This window comes from Gobio gobio (assembly GCF_949357685.1).
Source record: "Gobio gobio genome assembly, chromosome: 3".
Taxonomy (NCBI): Eukaryota; Metazoa; Chordata; class Actinopteri; order Cypriniformes; family Gobionidae; genus Gobio; species Gobio gobio.
The window spans coordinates 62701241-62724884 of record NC_137099.1 but is presented as its reverse complement, the minus strand read 5'-3'; the positions used below and the strand labels follow the sequence as shown (position 1 = coordinate 62724884).

The 23644-nt window shown below is 39.2% G+C and overlaps 1 protein-coding gene across 1 annotated transcript in view; it reads left to right on the top strand.

Moving 5' to 3' along the window:
* LOC307123087 (B-cell receptor CD22-like) overlaps positions 1–14600 on the top strand; it is a 15066-nt gene extending 466 nt beyond the window's left edge. The window contains exons 3-11 of the mRNA XM_079811477.1: positions 605–964; positions 1054–1302; positions 3920–4177; positions 9570–9827; positions 9956–10198; positions 10282–10378; positions 10547–10592; positions 10853–11082; positions 14214–14600. Of these exons, the coding sequence (XP_079667603.1) occupies positions 605–964; positions 1054–1302; positions 3920–4177; positions 9570–9827; positions 9956–10198; positions 10282–10378; positions 10547–10592; positions 10853–11082; positions 14214–14271 (1799 nt within the window). The 3' untranslated portion in view covers positions 14272–14600. The remainder of the gene's footprint in view (positions 1–604; positions 965–1053; positions 1303–3919; positions 4178–9569; positions 9828–9955; positions 10199–10281; positions 10379–10546; positions 10593–10852; positions 11083–14213) is intronic.
* The last annotated feature ends 9044 nt before the right edge of the window (positions 14601–23644 follow it).

Genomic DNA, 23644 nt, shown 5'->3' with positions numbered 1-23644 from the left:
TGCGTTTCCTTTTGAAGCAGGAAGTTTGAGTGAGATGTCAATGGGCTTGTCCGTTTTATAAATATCCAATAGTTTTTAGTGACGTCACAGTTTTGAACATGAATTGCTAATTTGCTTCTTGCTAGTCAGTGTCAGGTGGTTTAGGGGCGGGACTTTCTCACTCATCAGAGCATTTGATTGGACAAACATCAGTGTATCGCAGATCATGGATATTTTTGGCTCATTTTCTCAGAAGCCGATGTGGAGATATTGTTGAGGTTTATGTGTCAAAGGACTGTTTGTTAGCATATAGAAGATCGCAGAGCTGAGTCTTTAAATCATCATTGATTATTTTCTTAGTCTGTCGTGTGTTTGATTATTTGATAGAGCTGTTGTTCGTGACTGACGTCTGTTTTCACTTCTGTTTCTGTGTTTATTTCTGTAACATCCTCCATCAAAGCTCATGAAGTAATTCACACTGAGATCATTCATCACTCAATAGATTCTGAGAAGATGAGCTTATATTTCCTGTCATGAGTCGCTGTTTAGAAGTAAAAATATGAAGTTTTCAATGGTCCAGTATAACTGATAAAACATGTTCATCAGGATGAATTCTGTGTTTCAGGGGTTTCTAGTGATGATTGGGGTGTGAGTTACAGTCCTTCACACATCTGTGCACTAAAGAACTCAACAGTGATAATGAACTGCTCTTATACATACCCTACTGGACATCAGATCAAGAAAGTGTTCTGGACCAAAACAAAAGATAAAAAGGACACAGAAGAGTTTCCAGATCTGTCTAATGACCCTGAATACAGGCAGAGGCTTCAGTATCTGGGAGATAAACAGCAGAACTGCACCGTCAGACTGAGTCATGTGACACTGAAGGATTCACACGAGTACTATTTCAGATTCATCACTAATAAAGATAATGGAAGATGGATTGGTAAACCAGGAGTGACTCTTACTGTCACAGATGAGTTTGGTGAGGTTTATCTCTTGTTCTGTGCATTATGTTGAATAATAATCAGTGTATGACAGCAGCACTAGATATAATGTGTGTGTTGTGTTCAGATCTTCAGGTGGAGTCTCCTGAGAGAGTGACAGAGGGAGATTCAGTCCGTCTGACATGTAAAAGCAGCTGCACTCTGACTGACAGAGCAACATTCATCTGGTCCAGAAACTCACAGCCATTAACTGAGAGAAGAGACAGAAACAATGAACTCCTGCTGCAGTCAGTCAGAAGAGAGGATGCAGGCAGATATAGCTGTGCTGTACACGGACACCATCACATCTCTCCTGATGTTCATCTCAATGTCATGTGTGAGTACAGATCGATCATTTCTCTTTAAAGTTGTCTTTGAAAAGCTAGCAGAGTTTAAGACTACATAACTCTAATAAATGATCAGTCAGTTTCGTGGGAGCTCTTGTGTCATCACTAAAATCTGGAAGAAAAAAACACAGGCGGCTACAAGGGAACACAAGGGCATATTGCACAGGAGTCTCATGTTGAAATTGAGCTCGCTTTCTGAATGAAACACATTTAACAACGACATTGACTTTTGGAGTAAAATGTTTCTCTAGTGCACCGACAGGAGAGGCATAAGTGTCGCCTGTTTCTGATAGAGCGTAAAATATCCACTGTCCGTCTGTTCCCAAACAATGGAGTAATGTGGCTCGTCTGGCCAAGCACTTCCCGTCAATAAAGTAAATGATTACAATAAATAATAAAATAATTACTATAAAGATTAAATAAGATTACCAGAAGCCAAATGATCCCTACCTCTCCCATTCAGATACAAGGCAAAAGGGAAGAGGAGACAGAACAGGAAATGATGTTGGCTCATGACATCACAACAATTAAAGGGGAAAGCACTCATTTAGATCAGGCGGCCACATCAGGCATATGTAAATAAACAATGTTGAGTTAATTCACAATACATATATATAACAGTATAATATATATACTTGTTACAAAAGTACAAAAGGACGAAACTAAAGCTAAATGCATCAGTAAAACAGGACATCAGCAGCTCAACAACTGAACTTCTTCATCATCTCTAGGTTTTACTGCCCTCTAGTGATCATACTCAGTGTCACAATGATCCACAAAACACAAAACCTACCTAGAAAACTTTCCACCAGCCGCCACTGATCAATACTTTTGGTAACGCTTTAGATTACGGCCCGGAAAGTACTGCGTAAGTAAAGAGAATTTACAGCATAACTTTTGGTATTAACACATTTATACTGTAAGTATTTTTTAATGAAGGGGTAATTATCCGTGTAGTTACAGGGTAAGGATGAATCTGCAGGCTGTAAATTAAAGTGGTGTTTGTTTTCCTCTTGTTTCGTGTAGTTACAGGGTAAGTACAATAATCTGATATTAGTCGGAAATATTTATTTGAAAAACAACTAAATTCAAAACAGATTTATATCACTCCTTATTCATTTTTTTAAATAAACTTTTCATTTCAAATAATAACGTCCGGACAGAAAGAGGCATGTTTTGTCCCTGTTTTGTTTCTCTTGCTAGTCTTCCTCTTCTTGTTCCTCTTCTTCTTTATCGTTATTTCCACTGAAGGATCTTAAGAGGAATCCCATGTCTTTTGATATTTAGTATTATTATTTATTAAAATAAAAAGTACACCAAGAAATGTTCTCATAATTTACTAATCTTTTCGCATCCGATCAGCTGTTACCAGCGCGTGCATGAGTAAAGAAGCTTCAAGCTTTCATGACGTTCTTGCACGTGTTTAATCTGAAACACACGCGAGAACTGGCGTCTCTGTCTTCTAGTCTTGTTTGTTTCTCATTGCATAATTATCATATATTATGTTATTGTTTGTATACTGTTGTTGTGGGCATTAAAAAAATAAAAACCGACAGCATCCGGCATCCGCATAACCAGAGTTTATCGGCGCGCTCACGTCACGCTTCAAGTTACGTCAAGCGTGAACTCAACCCTCGCACGCAGATGATTGTTGGTCGGAAGCGATAACCTACAGTTTAAAAAATGTTAAATATTGTTATTTTTCTTACAAACACTTATCGTTTCACTTCAGAAGACATTGGTTCATCCATTGGGGTCGTATGGATTACTGTAGTTATTGCTGTATGCGCTGTTTGATACTTGAACTTTTAGGGACCCAAATGAGTTTTAATTAGCAGAGATTATTTATTTTTCTGTGTTCATATGAAGAAATAAAGTCGTATGTACATCTCGGATGGCATGAGGGTGAAAGCTGAGTAAACGGTGAGGACATTATTTTCAGTTTAACAGTTATATAATACAGAAAAGCTAGAGACATGGGATTCCTTCTTAATATTCATCTGTGGCAAGGATGAAAAAGAAGAGGAACAAGAGGAGGATAAAGCCAAGCAAGAGAAACGAATACGTGTTGTAAATCTGTTTAAAAAAACTTGTTTTTAAATAAAGGTTTCCGAGTGATATCAGAATGTGTACGTGTTTTTATTGTACTTACCCTGTAACTACACGAAACAAGAGGGCAACAAACACCACTTTAATTTACCGCCCGCAGATTCATACTTACCCTGTAACTACATGGATAATTACCCCTTAATTAAAAAATACTTATTAGAGTATAAATAATGTGTTAATGTTCCTGATAGTTACCCCTTTATTCTCCAAATATTACATATTGTTCCCTTATACCTATACACGTACTTACTTTATAGTTACACTATAATTACCGAAAATTATGCTGTAAATTCTCTTTACTTACGCAGTACTTTCCGGGCCGTAGTCTAAAGCGTTAGTATACTTTTACCTGACATCTGCAGATCCTCCAGTGAATCCTGTGATCTCCATCAGTCCATTTGCTGAAATAATTATTCCTAAATCTGTGATTCATAAGTCTCAACCAAGTCAGTGATGTCATTTTAATTTGTTAATGTTTTATTTGTTTGTTTGTTTTAGATCCTCCAAAGAGCGTCTCAGTGTCCATCAGTCCATCTGGTGTAATAGTGGAGGGAGATTCAGTGACTCTGAACTGCAGCAGTGATTCAAACCCTCCTGCTCTGAACTTCAGCTGGTTTAAAGGAGGAACGATTGTAAGATCTGGAAGAATCTACAGCATCTCAAAGATCAGCTCTGATGACAGTGGAGAATACAAGTGCAGATCCATCAATGAACATGGAGAGAAATACTCTGATGCTGTGACTCTAAACGTCATGTGTGAGTTAATGATCATCTGCACATTGTTCACAAATCTAAGTTCATTTTGCAATATTTATTGTTAATTAGAGCTGAGTATCATGTTTGATACTTTTTAGGCACGACCGAATTGCTTCAATACCATTGAGTATCGTAAAATGTCTTGTCGTTCGATACCAAATTTTGACACCTAAGGGGTTAAACTTGTCAATGTCAGAGAGCCAATAAGCAAGCAGCATGATTGGCTGTGGCGGAAAAACACTAGTTTACTTTGGTTATGCCCAGAGACGTGGATCGCACGTGAGGCTGTAGTGTGTAACCCGTCTTCTGCGGTGCATTACGGCTCTGACGCGGTCACTCTTGTCAATGCTTCTGTTTATACCAGCCACGCCGCAGCACGAGGAGGGAACTAAATCTCGCCAGAGCCGTGATGAGCCACAGTTGTGTGCAGTGTAAATAAGGGGTAATAAGGGGAGTCCGAACCATAGACCGTAAAAAAATATGGACGACGCGACTTCATTCACTTCCGCTGACCAGAGTTGAAGCTTTCGTGGGCCCGCACACGGCGCTGACATCTCGGGACCGGAGTTGCGCAGCAGAGTGCAGGAAGTAGAGGCGTGATTATCAAAAGCCCGCCCACACTCTCACAGATGTAGAACAATTCATTATGTTGGCGTGAAATAAACAGTTATGGAAATGTAGAAATTAAAGCTAAAGCTCCAATCTCCTCCCAAAAATCCCGAATAAAGTCTGTTAGTGCCTCAGTGACAACTTCACTCAGAGAAGCCGTCATTTTCAGCTGTCAATCATGACGTCACACGTTTTTATAGCTTCACATAACTCACTAAAACTAAACTTATTTAAAAAACGAACACTTGAAATTAAATCATCGTAATAAAAACTGCCTAAAATGACAGAAACCATCTGGGGGCGATCGAGGCGCGGAAGCTTCAGTTTCTGAGAGGAGCACTACAGGCTTGGTCCGAACCCTCATCGATGTAAAGGATGTGGAAAAGCTCAAAAGTGTGGCCACATTTCACCAGGCTCTGCCAACAGAGTGAGATGCAATATTTGTGACAAGATCATTTCTGCCAGACCGGCAACACGACAAATCTGAAGCACTTGACAGAGCACAGAATAACTTAAACTGAAGAGCAGAAAGTTGCTCGGTATTCGACTGCAAGAAGAACTGCAGCGCGTCACATGAATGAACCGAAACTCAGCATATACACTGTCAGAAAAAAAGGTTCCTTGGGGAACAAAACGTATAACTGGGTACAATTATACCATTGTTTTCCTCTACTTAGAGCCAGTGGTGGAGGAAGTACTGAATCTCAGTACTTAAGTAAAAGTACAAATACCCAAAATAGAGAAATATTTACATTAGTAAAAGTAGAAGTACCACAATGACAACCGTACTTAAGTAAAAAGTACCTGATTTAAAATGTATTTTAAGTATTAAAACTTAAAGTATTCTCTTAATGTCTATATTCTGATATTAATAATAAAAAATAAACCGTAAATAAACATTTTATTTAAGTTAGTTTTGGGTTAATGTAATTGTTCTGACCATCTGTGGCCCAGTTTACATTCTGACTTACGATTCTGGTTATCTATCAGTGATCTGAGTTTAATAATATCATTATTCTGAAGCAATATTATCACCAGTGTTTAATCAGCTTTGACATATTTAAATCTGCATATTTGTGATATTTTTACCTTTTATAAAGGGCATTTCCCCCCTAATCTTATTAAATATATGCTACGCTTCAGCTTTCCTTTTATATTCTTAAATTTGATCAATATATTAAATTAGAATAAGACACTATAGGGCTGTAACCAATCAAATTAAATAATTTACACTGAAACATTTCCACTGCATTAAATAATGTTATTGTTTTAAATATTTTTTTGAATACAAATAAGAAAAGTTGGAAAGAATGTTTAAACATGAAACTAAACTGCCAGTAGGTGGCGCTTAATTGTTTATGGAACTGTCATATGAAATCAGTGACACATTTTCAGTCGTGATGGTATTCAGGAAAACAACACTCTTGGTCTTGTGATGTTTTTAACTGTATTATACTGTATGTTATAACTAAAATGTACATTTCCTGAAGAAAATGTGAGTGGTGCTACTGTGATGCAAAAAATCCAAGCAACATGTCTGTACGATGTTCTGGGGCTGAGACATGGCTTCTTTATGTTGCAATATGGTTGCTAGGGTGCTCTAAATGGTTGCTAGGGTGTGGTTATACAGTTGCCGTGGCAAAAAACTGTTAGCATTTGGCTAGCATGATGTTAACACGATTAGCCAGTTAGCATTTGTTTTTTTAACAAAATGAGAACATGATTAGCATTTTTTTAGCACTATGCAAACACAATTAGCATGTTGATATCAGGATGTTAACACGATTAGCATGTTGCTATCATAATGCTAACACAATTAGCAATTTCCTAGCACAATGTTAACACGATTAGCATGATGCTAACATAATGATAACACAATTAGCATTTTGATAGCATAATGCTAACACAATTAGCATTTTGCTAGCATGATGCTAACATGATTGTTTGGTTGCTATGGAGGGGCATGGCAGCTGCCAATGATGATACTCCAAAAGCTGCTTGTTAGTATGCATGATATAAACCAGGGGTCTTCAACTAAAATAGCTTGAGGTCCAGTAAATGAATCCTCGTCACCGGCCGAGGTCCGGACAATTATATACCTATAAACAATAATTTATGTTTATTGTCAGACTAAAGAAATTAGTGTAGATAGCATTTGTTCTCAATTGAACAAAATATAATATGTTCTCATATGGACAAACCATGTCTGTTCATATTGTTAAAGCAAACATAGATAATCCTTCACAAAATTGATTTCATTTTGTTTTTGTTCTGTTATGTCCTTTAAGTTGCTTTGGTACAAAATATCTCAATTCAACCAGTAACCATATCTGACCAAAATATGAACTAAAAATGCCTTCATCTCTAAATCTGCACTGAAAATCCATTCAAAATTACTAGCAACTAAAGTGCTTTTTCCTGCTGAACTGAGATAAATTCAATTCAATTCAATTCAATTCAAATTTATTTGTATAGCGCTTTTCACGATACATATCGTTTCAAAGCAGCTTCACAGAAAATGCATCTACATTACAATTTAAATTGAATCAGTGATACAGAATCAGAGCAAATGAGACAAACAGGCCTCGTACAGGATGCAGGAAGAATAAATGCGTTTTTTTTCCCACCCATTCATCAAACAAACAAACAAACCAACCCTTGTGTTTCTATGACACTTTATAAAGATATCCCTTTCATGTCTTTCAATGGAAGTCTATGGGATCAGTTGCTAGGGAGCTCTACATGGTTGCTAGGGTGTGGCTTGATAGCTTCATTATGATCCTGAGATAGTGATTGGTTGCTTGAGTAAATTGAGCCTACCACCTTGTCTCTGTGTCACTGTGATCCAGAGCTGTGGTAATGTGGTAATCCACGAGTTTCTACGAAATCCTCACAGTAAATTCCCCGGTGTTGAATTAACACCGCTCGGTGTTCATATGGGAACCACCAGCAGGGTGTTAAAGTAACACTGAAGCAGTGTTACAGTTAATAAGATACTTTAGTGATTCATTGAGTGATGATTGTTTGATTTTTGAAGACACCTGATGATAATGAGCAGAATCACTGAAACACAAGAACTACAACTTCAGCCACAGCTTTAGATGACATCAACTGAAGACATTAAATCTCTCTTATTACAAACCAGAATGACTTTATTTCTACAGAAGTTCTTATTGAGAAAAAACAGAGGTTTAGAGGTTGATGTTGAATTGAAAATATGTGTCACCATTATGGTGATCGGTGTTTCATTTATTTGGCCAGTTTGACTCTTGGCTTTTGATGTCAGTTTGTGGTTTTTGTAACAGTGTTTACTCAAACACATAATTTGTTGCGAAAGAAGCCATAAACAAAGATGGTCATATGATATTTCTTTCAACATCATAAAGTAGACTTATAATTGACACATAAAAAAATAAAATTGTCAAATAGTTATTAGTACTTTTTCACCAGCAATCCTTTCTTGCCAGATCTTAAATATTCTGAATTTTGTTATTTAAATACATTGTGAAGAAAAACACTTCACGTACACACACAAACATCAAGAATCATCAATGACGGTGACATGCTTCATACTGCAATGCATGCTGGGATATATAATCATCATAGTATAACACTCATGACTCCCAGCATGCATTGCAGCATGTCACCATTGTTGAGATTCATATGATGATTCTTGATGTCTGTGTGCGCAAACATCCCCCCCCCCTAAATGTATCTAAAAATCTAAATTTAGGATGACTGATCTGTGGCAGTAAAGCATTTATGGTGAAAATCTATTAAAACAACTTTTATTAACATTTCTATTATCCACTTTTCTCAAAGATTAGTTTGGTCAAAAAAAAAAATTCTTTATGATGATAACTTTTTCACCTGATAATTTATGTTTATGGCTTCGTTTGCAACAAAGTATGTGTTCCAATAAAAACTCTTACTAAGACCACAAACTGACATAAAATGGCAAGTCAAACTGCCCAACCAAAATAAACACTGATCTCCATAACAAATATTTCCCATAAAACATCAACCTCTAAACCTCTGTTAATTCTCAAAAAGAACTGTAGACAAATGACAGAAATAAAGTCAGTCTGTTTTATAATAAGAGAGATTTAATGTCTTTTCAGTTGATGTCATCTTAAGCTGTGGCTGTATTTGTGTTTCTCTGTCCTTCAGTGATTCTGCTCATTATCATCAGATGTCTTCAATAATCAAATCACCATCACTCAATGAATCACTTAAGTATCTTATTAACTCTAACACTGCTTCAGTGTTACTTTAACACCCTGCTGGTGGTTCCCATATGAACACCAAGCGGTGTTAAGACAAATCTTTTTTTTTAGACACACACAGATATTAAGAATCAGCATATGAATCTCAACAATGGTGACATACTTAATTCTGCAATGCATGCTGGGAGCCATGAGTTTTATACTGTGGTGGCTTAGTAGGGTTGGAGCTAAACTCTGCAGGACATCAGCTCTTTAGGACCAAACTTGCCTACCCCTGACTTAAGGTATACAAATATACCCTTAAGGGTCCCACCCCAGTGATGGACACTTGTACATTAAAAGGTACCATTTTGTACTTTTTTTTGAGAGTGTAGGCTACTTACCTCACAGACAAAGAAAAACTATCGGTGTGGATTTTTGCTGATAACCGATTGTTCCACCAATCAGCTATCAGTGCCGATTAATCTGCAAAACCGATTAATCGGTCGACCTCTAATTATCGCTATTGAAAATTTTTAAACAATACCCAACCCTATTGTCATTTGTCTCTGTTTCAGACCCACCCAGGAGCGTCTCAGTGTCCATCAGTCCATCTGGTGTAATAGTGGAGGGAGATTCAGTGACTCTGAGCTGCAGCAGTGATTCAAACCCTCCTGCTCTGAACTTCAGCTGGTTTAAAGGAGGAACGATTGTAAGATCTGGAAGAATCTACAGCATCTCAAAGATCAGCTCTGATGACAGTGGAGAATACAAGTGCAGATCCATCAATGAACATGGAGAGAAATACTCTGATGCTGTGACTCTAAACGTCATGTGTGAGTTTTTTATAAAACACAAGATGCTGAAGAACATTTCAGCATGTTTATAATGATTTTCATCAATAATTAGTTGCACAAAAATGTTTCATGATCCTTATCACAATAAGTTTGATGACTGTTTTTAGATCCTCCCAGGAGCGTCTCAGTGTTGATGAGTGGATCTGGTGTAATAGTGGAGGGAGATTCAGTGACTCTGAGCTGCAGCAGTGATTCAAACCCTCCTGCTCTGAACTTCAGCTGGTTTAAGGAGAATGAAACCTCAGCTGTTGGATCTGGACAGAGTTTCAGTGCACTACAGAGTGGACGCTTCTACTGTCAGGCTCACAATCAACATGGATCTCAGAGATCAGACGCTGTAACTGTCACAGGTGAAGCTTTTATTAACACACTCCTGTATCTTCACATCATTCATCAGTTTGGAGAGTTAATCATGAGGATCTTCCTCTTTCAGTTCATCATGGGGCTGGTAGGAATGTGATTGTGATCACAGCGGCATCTGGAGGATTATTCTTCATCATCATCTTCATCATCATCATCCTGTTTATAATGTGAGTGCAATAAAAAACTGCAGTGATTGTATAAGTTCACTTTTGGTCTGATGTAGAAGAACATGGCTCATTTATGTTTGTTTATTAGTAATCTTTAACAACAACATCATATTTTCTCTTGATTTAATACATTCGTCCATATGCTGTTAATGTCTGTCATTATAACAGGAGGAAACGAAGGAGTGTTAAAACTGAAGATCGCAGAATGAAAGAGGTAAATCATCTAAACATGACTTTACAGAAGCAGAGAATCAATCGATCAGCCGTTATCTGTGTTTCTGACTGTAACTGTGTGGATTGTGGTAAAACCAACCTTATCAAAGTTTTTAATAACAGAAGTAAAAACTTCCATAAACTGATATTTTCCTCTTTTTAGACCAATGCATATCAACTCAATGTGAAGTGAGCTCATGTGTTGTGACACGTGGGTGGAAAAATATGTATTTTGATGATCTCTATTCTGGTGTGTCTCAGAGAGTTTCAGTCCATGACGAGCCTCTTTCTGAACCGGATTCAGCCAATGACGCTCCGTATGCCAGTGTGAAACCCAGAAGATTCAGAGGAAGAACTCCTGAATCCAGAGATACTGAGGAGATCCAGTACGCAACTGTCCAACATCACAGAACCGAAGAGATGAAGAGAGCAGAGGAGAATGAATGTCTGTACGACAATATAAGAGATCATCAGCCTGATGCTGGCGTGAGGTGAGAAAAAACACCTTAACCAGCACCAACTTAACCAGCACAAAAATTTAACTATTTATTAACAGTCAGGTAAATGTATAATGCCACTTACATAATCAATTCAAAGATATTCCATACTTAATATTAAATACTCGCAAAGAATAAGATATTGATAGCTGACTTCTGAATATTACATAACGCAGGACGTCTAGAAGACGACCCACGTTATGGGCTCACTTCATTACAGTGTCCAGCCCCGATCTACATCGCTTTAGTAGGTCAGACCAGACCGAAACCTCTTTCAAATGGAAATACATGATAACAAAGGGAATTTAAATTTAATCACTATCCTATGACTCCATCAGAGACCAAATGGCTCCAACAGCCACACCCACCATCATGAGCAAAATATCTCTAAGCTCTAAAAACTCTCATTACCTTCTTGTATATTTCTGTGGGAACAAGATTTTTGTTCCAGTCGCAGTGAGACATTTAAAACGATATCAAACACAAATAATACTGTACAGTGAGAATTGACATTTAAATCATACCGATTTTGGGTGAGTTCTAGGTGATCTCTCAGCATGAAGTTGAATAGGATGGGGGAAATTCAGGGGAAGGGAAATACATGTAAATTAGAGCCATTCTCAATTGATTCACTCAGTGTGACGTTGTCTTGGAAGAGAGTGAAAGCTATATGAGTGGATTCAGATGTTAATCCCTTTTATCTCCTCAGACAGTCTTTGTTCCTCAGGCCAATTTGGTCTTATTTTTTACAAGGGCTAAAAGGCTGAAGACACAACTACATCAGAAATAAATCACATTATGTCTGTTGTAGTTGTGTCTTCAGCCATATTGGTGTGTTAAATTTAAATCAGTTTTAGACGTCCCATTTTTAAGTTTGAATTTACATTGTGAAAAACCAGGTTGTGTTCCATATAGTGGTGCTTAGCAATTTTAACATAGTATCATCATATCAGTGTAGATGATGGACCAAAATAAAACCATTAAAGGTCCCATGGCATGAAATTTTCATTTTATGAGGTTTTTCAACATTAATATGAGTTCCCCTAGCCTGAATATTGTCCCCAAGTGGATAGAAATGTTGATCGGTGTAAAACCGAGTTCTGGCTGTCTTTCTCTGCCTTTGAGAAAATGACAGGCCAGACGAGCCAATCCTGAAGTCTCCTGGTTTGATGTCCAAGCAGGAACGGTTTCCTCCCTTTCCTCCGCCCAGAGAATCTGGCACGCCCATGCAAACGCTTGAGAGATCATTCCTTGTGAACGAGTGAATGCTGGCAGTTTCTCAGTGTTTGGATGTACAAATGAAAACAGAAGTCTTTTTTCAGTTCCTTCTGATCTGTGATCAGTGATTTCTTATGTGTAGCTAATTATTTATTATTCGTGCACACACTGCGGCTTCTCTCTCTCCCGACAGAACGGTGTTTTCGTGTTTTCTATCTTGTGAGTCAGTGTTTTTGTATTTCCTCGTCGCGTCTATCTATTCTACAATGTGCATACAGTCATGAGTTTCTGCTCAACATCGACAGACTCACATCTCTTTAGAGATAAACCTCACACATGCCGAGGCTCGGGTTGCACTGACCGGTCGGCCTTCAACATCCCCGACCCCCAGTACTGCATCTGGCCCACAGCGGAGGAGCCAAACGCGGCATGAGATTAAGCAGATGGGGGGTAAGCGTGAGGGTCTCCAGGCTAGCCAGCCTAGACCCACAATAAACTGGATTACATTCGATTACTGCTGTTGTGACACTGACGCTTTTCATATGATTGGAACATATCTAAAAATAATGCTATAATCAACACTTACTAACTCATTCATCTCGCTGTAATGGTACATTGCATGTGTTACAAAGTTGGTAGAATAAGGAGGAAGACGAACTCGGTGTGACTGGGACTCGTGTTTATTCAGAACTCTCAGATACAAACACAATAAAATCGCGCTGACAGACAGCGCTCTCATAACTCAGTAGTTACTATAAATAACTTTGTTAGCAATCGCTCTGTCTCCGTGATGTCCGGTTCGCGAACGAATCATTCTTTTTAATCGGTTATTTTTAGTGAACCGAACTAGTTCACCAAATCGGACTGAATCGTTCTAAACAGTTCGCGTCTCGAGTCAGCGCTGATCCATAATTTACTAAAGTTACTAACTTTCTGACAGCCCGTCCGACTAGAAATAAACTAATAACCTCAAGTATATGCTGTAACTAAAACAGTTCACTGAACTGAGACTGACAGAACCGATGTGAAGTGAATCAGGTCCATCCGTCTCTCTGGCAGCAGCTCGTGCCTCGTAGACCTCGTTAAACCACGCCCCCTCCGCTCATTTCAAATGCAAATATGTCAGCCAATCACAACAGTGGGCGTTTTTACTGAAGTCTCACAGCAGACACGTCTCTTGAAGCAGGGCCTTCAGCCACAGGGCAAACATCAGTATTGAAAAAATGCCTTTTATTTCTAAATTATGACATTTTATGATGTAAAAATCATACTAACAATATAAGTACACCTCAGGAAACATAATAAAATAATAGAAAAATGCCATGCCATTAAAAAAGGCTATCAAATAAATAATTATTGTGATACTTGGTGCCACAGTGACACTCTTATCCCAAAAAGTATTGCTATACCACAATACTCAATATGTTGTCCCACGGTGAGTAATTTTCTCTGTTGCACCTACACAAAATCTGCCAAATCCCACTTTGCTTTTTACAGTCTTTCACCAGTACCAACTTAACCAGTACTAACTTAACCAGTACCATCTTAACCAGTACCAACTTAACCAGTACCAACTTGACTAGTACCAATTTAACCAGCACCATCTTAACCATCGCCAACTTAACCAGTACCAGCTTAACCAGCGCCAACTTAACCAGTACCAACTTTAACCAGCACCAACTTTAACCAGCACCAACTTAACCAGTACCAACTTAACCAGCACCAACTTAACCAGTTTGAAAATCGTGCAGTCTGAACTAGGCTTAACATGTCAGCAGCATCTTACATCATTAATTACATAATTTTCATTTTTGGGTGAACTAACACTTTAACATCTCTATCTTAACCAGCACAGGTCATATAATCTGAGCTTTAACACTGATGTTTTCCTGTTTGTCTGTTTTTAGGCGATCAGCTGATCAAACTGTGGAAGATGCATCAGTGATCTACAGCAGCGTCAAATGACTGATAGAGACCAGCAAACACAAAGCTTGTGCGTGTGTGTGTGTGTGTGTGTGTGTGTAATTGTTGCTGTTGTTTTTTTGTTGATAACGACTCTTTTTTAAGATTGTTTGAATTTAATCTGTTGTTATTCAGTATTGTTGGTCTTCAGGTTGGGGTGTAATATTAGAAATCAGACGAGTGATATCTTCATAACTTATCAATATTCACATGCAAAAGTGTTTTATGTTATATATTAATGTATTTTATAAAGAGTTTCCTCTGTGTGTTTTATCTTGTATGTTTTTAGAACTAGGGCCAGTGATTCAATAAACCTGATTAACCTTCAAGCCATTCAACTGTGTGTGTCTTTACTATATTCACAGCACTGGCAGGACCTCTAGTGGTTGATTTGTGAATTATTGTTCATTGATGGGACATAAACAGATCCAAATTACATTGACATCCAACTAATGTTTTCCCTCCAGTTGGACTCCCGCCCGAGTCCAACTGGAGGTTTGAGGTATGACGTGAAAATTGAGGTGAAGCCCAGCCCTAGGGGCATAAGAAAGTCGGGGCAGAAATGCAGGGCTCGACTGTCTATAGTGAACCGTTCTCTTGTTTCTGGATGTGTTCCTGAGGAACTAAAGATAACGATAGTACAAGCGCTCCTGAAGAAGCCTTCTTTAGATCCTGCAGCTTTTAGAGCAGGTCTTAGTGCACTTTAAGAGTTACTAATGATTTATTGATGGCAGAGGATGCTGGTGAATGTTCAGTTTTAGCGCTATTACTGGAGTAATGATGCTGAAAATACAGCTTTGATCACAGTTTGAGAATTATATTTTGAGTTTTATTAATAATTTTCTTAGACAAATAAAGTGACTGAAGAAATCCTGGATACAGAAATACAAACATTCACTCTCATCTTGTCTGATTTGGGACCTGAGTCTGCGCAGTAGTAAACGCGGGACCTGAGAGCAGGAAGTAGAGCCGTGATATCAAGACCCCGCCCACACTCCCGCAGTATCTGTTAGTAGGAGACCAGGGACGGTTGTAACACCTTGAATTTCTCCAATCAGAAACAACCTAGAGTGATGACACTCACTGTGCTCATGCTCAGTTAGCTGCCCTCCATTCTCCATTCACAACTGTGACACGGACTAGACATGTTCCAACCGTCCCTATAAACTGGAGAGACTGTATTAAAGTCAATTTTACAACCTGTACATATTTCATAAAACCTCTTAAATACGTTGTTATAATATAATATAATAAATTGGTTATTCCAGTATAAATGGTTTTTGACGTATTACTAAAAATTGCAAAAAGTGTTATAACTGTCCCTGGTCTCCCCCTACAGTTTACTGCAGAACAACTCATTGTGTTGGTGTGAAATATACAGTTATGGAAATGTAGAAATTAAAGTTGAAGCTCCGATCTCCAGAAAATCCCCAAAAAAGTCTGTTAGTGCCTCAGTGACTACTTCGCTCAAACAAGCTGTCAATCACCCCCGTTTTTAAAGTAAGTATCATTATTGTTCTTCAGTTAGGTTTAGTTCAGTGATGTTGTTCTCTTGTTGAGGGAGGGACACTGATATTTCCTGTCACTGGACATTAATAAACAGTGTTAATCACACACAGTCCTTTAACCTAAAGCTAAAAGTGCATGTGTTACTCAGTCAGTCGTTCAGTTGCTTTTGATCTTATGAGCTACAACACGGTAAGACAAAGACACTCTTACTTAAATGAACACTGATGATTATTGCTCATATAACACACTTGTCTTAACATGAGAAATGTAAAGAATAGGGTGATATACAGTACATATACTTGTTTGAGCACAAGTGATGATTATGAGTGATGTTTAATGCTGTATTATAGATGTATTTTATGCTGATGTGGGTCAGAACGGCTCCTCCTCTTCCTCTGGTCTTTCTGCTCATGATTCACGGTGAGTCTCTGGCACATTCACATTAGAAACACTCTGATGTTTTATTGAAGGCCTCATGAGCGGCTGATCAACACTTTCTTCTGTCCTGTACTCACATATTTCCCTTTGAAACAGGAAGTTTGGGTTGAACGTGTCAAACGCTTGGCCCTTTTAGAAATGTCCAATAGTCTTTTGCTTCTTGCTAGTCAGTGTCATATGGTTTAGGGGGAGGGACTTTCTCATTGTTCAGAGCGTTTGATTGGACAGAAATCACTGTAGCACCAGATCCTCAATATTTGTGGCTCAAGTTCTCAGAAGTGAATGTGTAAATGTTAAATGTGTTTTAGTTCACACGCATGTGATGAGTGGGGTGTGAGTTACAGTCCTTCACACATCTGTGCACTAAAGGACTCAACAGTGATAATGAGATGCACTTATACATACCCTACTGGACATCAGATCAAGAAAGTGTTCTGGACAAACGCACTGGTAATAGATAATGTAGAGCCTCCAGATCTGTCTGAGGACCCTGAATACAGTCAGAGGCTTCAGTATCTGGGAGATAAACAGCAGAACTGCACCGTCAGACTGAGTCATGTGACACTGAATTTAAGATTTTATTTTTGAAAAGAGCAACAAAAAAGAAAAAACAGATTCAGATCATGTGTCTCTACATTTACACTGCAAGCATTAGTGCTCAATTCTGTTTTATTGCTCAGATTTCTTTGTGTGGCTGTTCACATTATTATTTATTGAATGTGTCCAATAACAGATTTGAGTTTGAACTGCACAGTAAAATCCTCAGAGTTTAATCAACACTGTCACTTTAACTCTTTAGATTGGGACAATATGTGCCGTGAGCAGTGTTGATTTATCTCTGAGGATTTTGCAGTGGTCATAGATCTGAACAATAGTAAACATGGAGGCCACTGAAGTCAGAGTTTATGTGTTCATTTATAAGGTGATGTGAAAATCATGCACAGGTGATGAGGAGGACATGGATGAGAAAGAGAGCAAAGTTGATATATATAGTATTACTTCAAGTTTTGTTTGTAGAGCTAAGAGTAAGGCTTGACATTAACTTTTCTTGCTCAGCAGTCACTGTGGCTAGTGGTTTTTTTATTTTAGTGAAATGCATTTAGACTCACGGGTAGAACACTTGGATTCTGCAGGTTTCACAAAGTCAAATTTAAGACTTTTTAAAACCTTTTTAAGACCATTATGAATTAAATGTAAGACCTATATCACGCAATAAAAAAAAAGTACAAAGGAAATGCAGAATTACAAAATTACATGCCAAGCAAATTAATTTATTCAAATTGAACAAAGTATTAGTAAACTTGCACTTCCTCATAGCTCAATCTCAGGATTTCACAAAAACGATATATATATATATAGCACCCTCAAATGCAAGCAAGAGTTGATACTGTAATAATATATTGGCAAATGCTCCAGTGCATATTTGTGTCTGTAGAACGTCAAATGTATCCGTTTACAAAGTGACATAGTTGGCAATGGCCAATACATTTTAAATTAGTCAGACTCCACTCACTGCTCAAACCGCCAGAGTTTTTATTCAGTGCTGAGTTATACAGGCTTGCAAAACCTCTGTTGAACAAACAAACAAAATTTGATTATGATACCTGTATGCATAATAAGCCAAAGATAAGATAAGATAAGATGGCCAAATAAAAATATTTTTATTTTACTTTTTTTTTTTTTTTTTATATTGTGCTTTGTTTGTATAATGTCTGCTGGAATGCTAAAAATGTTCAGCGTTAAATAAATATTTTTAAATTGTAGTTTTGTAAATTAAAAAAAAAAAAATCAGTATTGCGCAACAATCGGGAGATGGGGCCCCCCCTGAATATTGACGGGTATTTCGCACACTGGTGATGTGTATAGTTACAGCGTGTACTAAGACCGACGGAAAATGAAAAGTTGTGATTTTCTAGGCTGATATGTCTAGGAACTATTCTCCCATTCCTGCGTATTGATCAAGAGCTGTGAGCCGTCCCATGAGTGCAGCAGCGCAATGATATTACACAGCGCCTGAAAATAGTCCCCAGCACTCTCTGTGTGAGCAGGTTGTAACGTTGGTTATGTCAGGGCCGGCCTAAGCCCTTATGGGGCCCTAAGCAGAATTTTATTTGGGGGCCCCTCTGTGCCACCAATATGATTGACTATTGTCAATTCTTGATAATTCGCACACCCAGTATCATTCTGTCCCAACGTCGTGGGTTAGCCACTAAACTAGAGTTCTAGTCTTCGCACTCTAGTCGGATAACGATGAAGAACAGGCACAGGTGGTGTTTCTACTAGAGTGTGGGTAACAGTCACTGGGGAAAGAGATGTATTCTCAGAGGGAACGTTTACCCATGGTTCACTTGAAAATGGTGTGGGTTAGATTTCTGGTACCACATCCCGACCAGAGTTGATGTGAGATGTGTGTTGTTGTTTCTCCATTTCACAGGGATCATCACTGGAAGTTGTCGAGGACAACAACTGGTCAACATGTCTCCTCCATGTCAGATTTTCCTTTGTTTGAATGATGTACGAAATGGGGCCGGGTAGCCATTTTGCTCCTATTCCATAATTACGAGCAAGTATGCGGTCACCCCTGTTGAAACTCCTGAGCTTTGCTTTGGATCACCTCTCCACCTTCACTCCCTGTTGTGACAATACAACCTGTTTAGTTCCTGTTGGTCTCAGAAGATCCAGTCTGCTGCGTAGTTGTCATTTCAGCAATGCTGTAGCTGGGGAGACTTTTGTGACTGCATGGGGTGTGTTTCTATAAGCCAATAGAAATGTATTCAGTCTTTGGTTTAGGGAGCCCTTACCCTGAAAAGCCTTCTTCAGGGTCTGAACAAATCGTTCCGCAAGGCCATTTGTGGATGGATGAAATGGGGCAGACCTGATGTGCCAAATTCCATTTATGCTCAGAAAGGACTGGAACTCTTCAGACACCAGCTGGGGGCCATCATCACTTACAAGCTGTTGTGGTAGCCCAAAGCGACTGAAAACAGTTCTAAACTCCTCAATGGTTTCCTCAGAGGATGTGTTATGTATGACTGCAACCTCAGGCCATTTGCTGTGAGCAATGTGGTTCTCCAGTGGTCCTGCGAAGTCTATATGTATTCTTTGCCATGGCACCTCTGGAAAATCCCATGGATGTAAGGGGGCTGTCTGTGGCATGTTCCTTACATTCTGGCACTCTGAACAACCCTTTGCTTCCTCTTCAATTTCTGAATCTAAGCCAGGCCACCAGAAGTAGCTGCGTGCCATCTCTTTCATCCTCACTATTCCCGAATGATCAGCGTGAAGTTCTTTAAGCAAGAGGCTCCTTAGGGGCGGGGGTATAATGACACGATAACCCCACAGTAAGCGACCAGACTGAACTGTCAACTCATTTCGTCTAATCAGATAAGGTTTGAATTTGTCTTCCATCTTTCCTCTCCCGCCATGAGATATCCCAGGACAGAACTTCTGACAAAATTGGGTCTGTTCTTGTGAATCGTTTCACTTGGGCAGCATTTACAGGAGCACTTTGCACTTCTTTGAAGTAGATGTCGACTTGAGGGCATTCTGGTTTTGTGTCTGGCAGAGGCAGCCTGGACAGTCCATCGTCATTGCAATGCTGCTCAGACCTCTTATATTTGATGTTGTATTGGTGAGCCGACAGCAACAGAGCCCGACTCTGCATGCGATTCGCTGCCAGAGAGGGAATGCCAGTTTGGGGACCAAAGATAGAGGTAAGTGGTTTGTGGTCTGTGAGCAGGGTAAATCTGTGCCCAAACAGGTACTGGTGAAATTTCTTTACACCAAATATGATTGCTAAACCTTCTCGCTCAATTTGAGCATAATTACTCTCTGCTGAGTTCAGGGTTCTTGATGCATGGCGATTGGCTTTTCTTCACCAGATGGCATTACCAGTGAAAGTACCGCACCGACACCATACGGTGAAGCATCACATGCCAACTGTATCGGTAGTGCAGGGTTGTAATATATGAGGACCTCCGATTGTGTTAATATGTATTTCACATCCCTGAATGCCTTCTCACATTTGTCAGACCATTTCCATTGTGTGGACTTGTTTAACAGTTCATGTAGAGGACGAAGTTTACTGGAAAGGTTTGGCATGAACTTTGCATAGTATGTTAGCAATCCTAGGAATGATCGCAGCTGGCTTACATTCTTTGGAGATGGTGCATCCATGATAGCTTTTACCTGTGATGGTGCTTTGTGAAGACCAGCGCTGTCAATTACGTGTCCTAGATACTCTATGGTGGGCTGGAAGTAGTCACATTTGTCTTTCTTCACCCAAAGGCCATACTCTTTTAGTCTTTGTAGTATTGCACTCAGGTTCCCGAGATGATCCTCATCATCTTTTCCTGTGATTAACAGATCATCGAGATAACACTGTACTCCATTCAATTCACTCAGAATCTGATCCATGGCACACTGAAACAACGCTGGAGCCAAAGTTATGCCAAAAGGAAGCCTCTGATATCTGTACAGGCCCTTGTGTGTCACGATGGTCAGCAACTCTTGGGAAACAGGGTCGACCTGCATTTGGAAGTAAGCTTGACATCAGTCTATCTTGTTGAATTTCTGGCCAGCCGCCTGCTAATCCAGCAAAAAGATATTCAATTAGCGGCAAGGGGTATTGTTCTACAGTTAACACAGGGTTGACAGTAACCTTGAAATCGCCACAAATCCTGACTGATCCATCCTTCTTCAATACAGGAACAATTGCCGTTGCCCACTCGCTAACACTCCCTTTCTTCAGTACTCTGTTTTCCTCCAGAAGGTCTAGTTCAGTTTCTACTTTAGGCTTTATCGCGTAAGGAGCGGGGCGAGCTTTTAAGCACTTAGGTTTACTATCAGACTTAATGGCCAGCTTTACCGTGATGTCTTTCATGTTTCCCAATTCCTCTTGAAACACCTCTGCATGCTTCCTCAGGATGTGTTGTAGGCTGCTAGACTCTTTTGCCACTAAATGTACTTCCTGACAATTTAGCTTTATTTTCTCTAGCCATGATCGGCCCATCAGAGCTCTGTGACTGCTGCCTTTCACAATGTACAGTGGTAAGTTCACCTTCTGTTTGTTTAGCTCTACAGTCATATCCACGACTCCTGAAAGATGTACAAGCTCACCTGTGTATGTTTTCAAGGTCAAATTTGCTTCCTCCAGACAGAGGTATGGCCACTTCTCTTGGTAAGTTGACTCCGCCATGAGCGATACAGCTCCTGTGTCCACTTGCATGGGAACAGACTTTCCATCTAGCAGTAGCCACCCAGTAGCCATCAGAATTTGAAGACACAGACATTACATGTGAGTATTAATTTTCATCGGATTCATCCTCATGTTGTTTCCCTGTATATTCCACCTGATTAATGTTTTTCTTTTGGATTTTCCTGACATAGCTTTTCTTAAACTCCACAGGTTTAGCTGAATTTACTTTCTCATTTTGCTTTTTGTATGGCATACACGTTCAATATGCCCTTTTTTCCCCCCATAGTTTCTGCAGTCTTTGTCTTTGAACCAGCATTTCAGTGCCAGATGACCACTCTTTCCACAGCGGTGACATGCTTTCTTAACATCATGTTTCATTCTTTAAATGACGATATTTGCTTCATCTGAGGATTTTTTCCAGAAATAAAATGCATAAATATAGCTGCAAGCAGCAATACCGGGGCCAAGCGCAAATAAGAAGACAAGACATGCCAAAATGGCTGGGAGTGTCAGATAAACGGCAGCAATGAGCAATTATACACATTTTAAGATGATTTTAGGCAAAAAGGCTGAAAAATGCATTGTAGTCAATGGGAATTTCATATTTGTTCTATTATAGCGATTTTACTACCCCTTACTATCAATATTTTGTCATTTGTGCATTAGCGTATAGCTATCTATGTTTTCCTATGTTTTTGAACTTCTGACGCTGGTTTCGTCTCGATTGGACTAGCGGTTTCGAAACAGTGGCGGCTGGTGATTTTTTTTTGGGGGGGGGGTGGCGCAGTATCAAAATGCATGTTGACTAAATTCAAGCATTAAAGAGAAAACAGTGTCTTCACTTTTATCATTTTACACATTCATTTCCCGCATATAATTGAATGAGGAAGGGAAAAACAAGAAAACAGCAACAACAGACTAGCATGTTAACTACTTGAACATACGTTTTTCTCCTTTCTTTCTGGCCAGCAAATTTCTCAATGACTCTCTGATTAAAGTCAGTTATCTCAGTAGTGTCATGACGTTTGCATTGTTCAGTCAGATGTTTGAGGTCTCTTACCCCCGTTGTTGTCCACAAAACTTCAGTACCGACACTTAGAAATAAAAGACAGGGAAAGCAATAAAGGGCATTGCTAACAACACATCCAGCCAGCCACCTATGTTTCTGATAACAAGCACGTGAAGCTCCGAGTGCAGCTGTGTCCTGTCACTGGCCTGCTGCTGGATTTGTAAATCGCGTTGGTTCGGGATTCTTTATCATTTTTTTTCTTCCAACGAACGCCTTGTGAAATAATTTGGTTTAACTGCTGCCATCTCTACGAAAGTGATCATCCTCCTAACATGGTTTTAGCAGAGTCGGAGTGACGTCGCCCGCGCACTTTCGCTTTAGTGGCCAAGAGTGTAAAGTTGAATGACAGGTGACGAGAACCAATCAGATTGGATAAAATAACATGCATCCAATTCTGATTCGCCAGGGATGCAGCGACCTGCGTCCGGAGGAGGATCTTTAAGAAACCAATTAGAGACCAGCTTCAGGTCACATTCTGCCTGTATATTTTTGGACTCAGATAGACATCCATTTGTCCGGCGTCCCTCGCGCATGAAACATATTGTAGAACATATAAAATAGTTAACCCATCCAAGGCCAGTTTTTATTAAATGTTGAGGCTCTTACTAACAGCCAGCACATCGTATGAGTAAACTATTTTATTTTTATTTCACTTTTATATCATTTTTGTATACATGTATATTTCTGGAATTTTGATGGCAATAGAGCGCCCTCTATTCACCAGCCGCCACTGGTTTTCGAAGATATCAGCTCATGTTTTTTAAGTGCTAAATTACCGTGCTGCATTAACCAAACGCCGAAACCTGGGAAGTCTGGTATCGTTGGACAAAAAAAAAGCTACTCCCAAGAAAATAAGTCAACCACAACCAAAATTAGAAGCATTTGGGGAAAAAAAAATATCCACTAGGTGGCACTGTTTTGAAACTTCTCAGGCTCTTTCAGGGTATCGTGGTGATGACCCATACCGAGTTTCGTAACAATCCGTTCATGAGTTCATAAAATACAGCACTCTACATAATTCAAAATGGCCGACAGCCAAAATAGCCATTATGGTAAAATTGGATATCAGACGACTCTGCATGCCGTCCCGAATCTAACGAGACCCCTTTGGACTTATGATTTTTGGACAAACGGTTCAGAAGTTATAACCAAAAATAGCCATT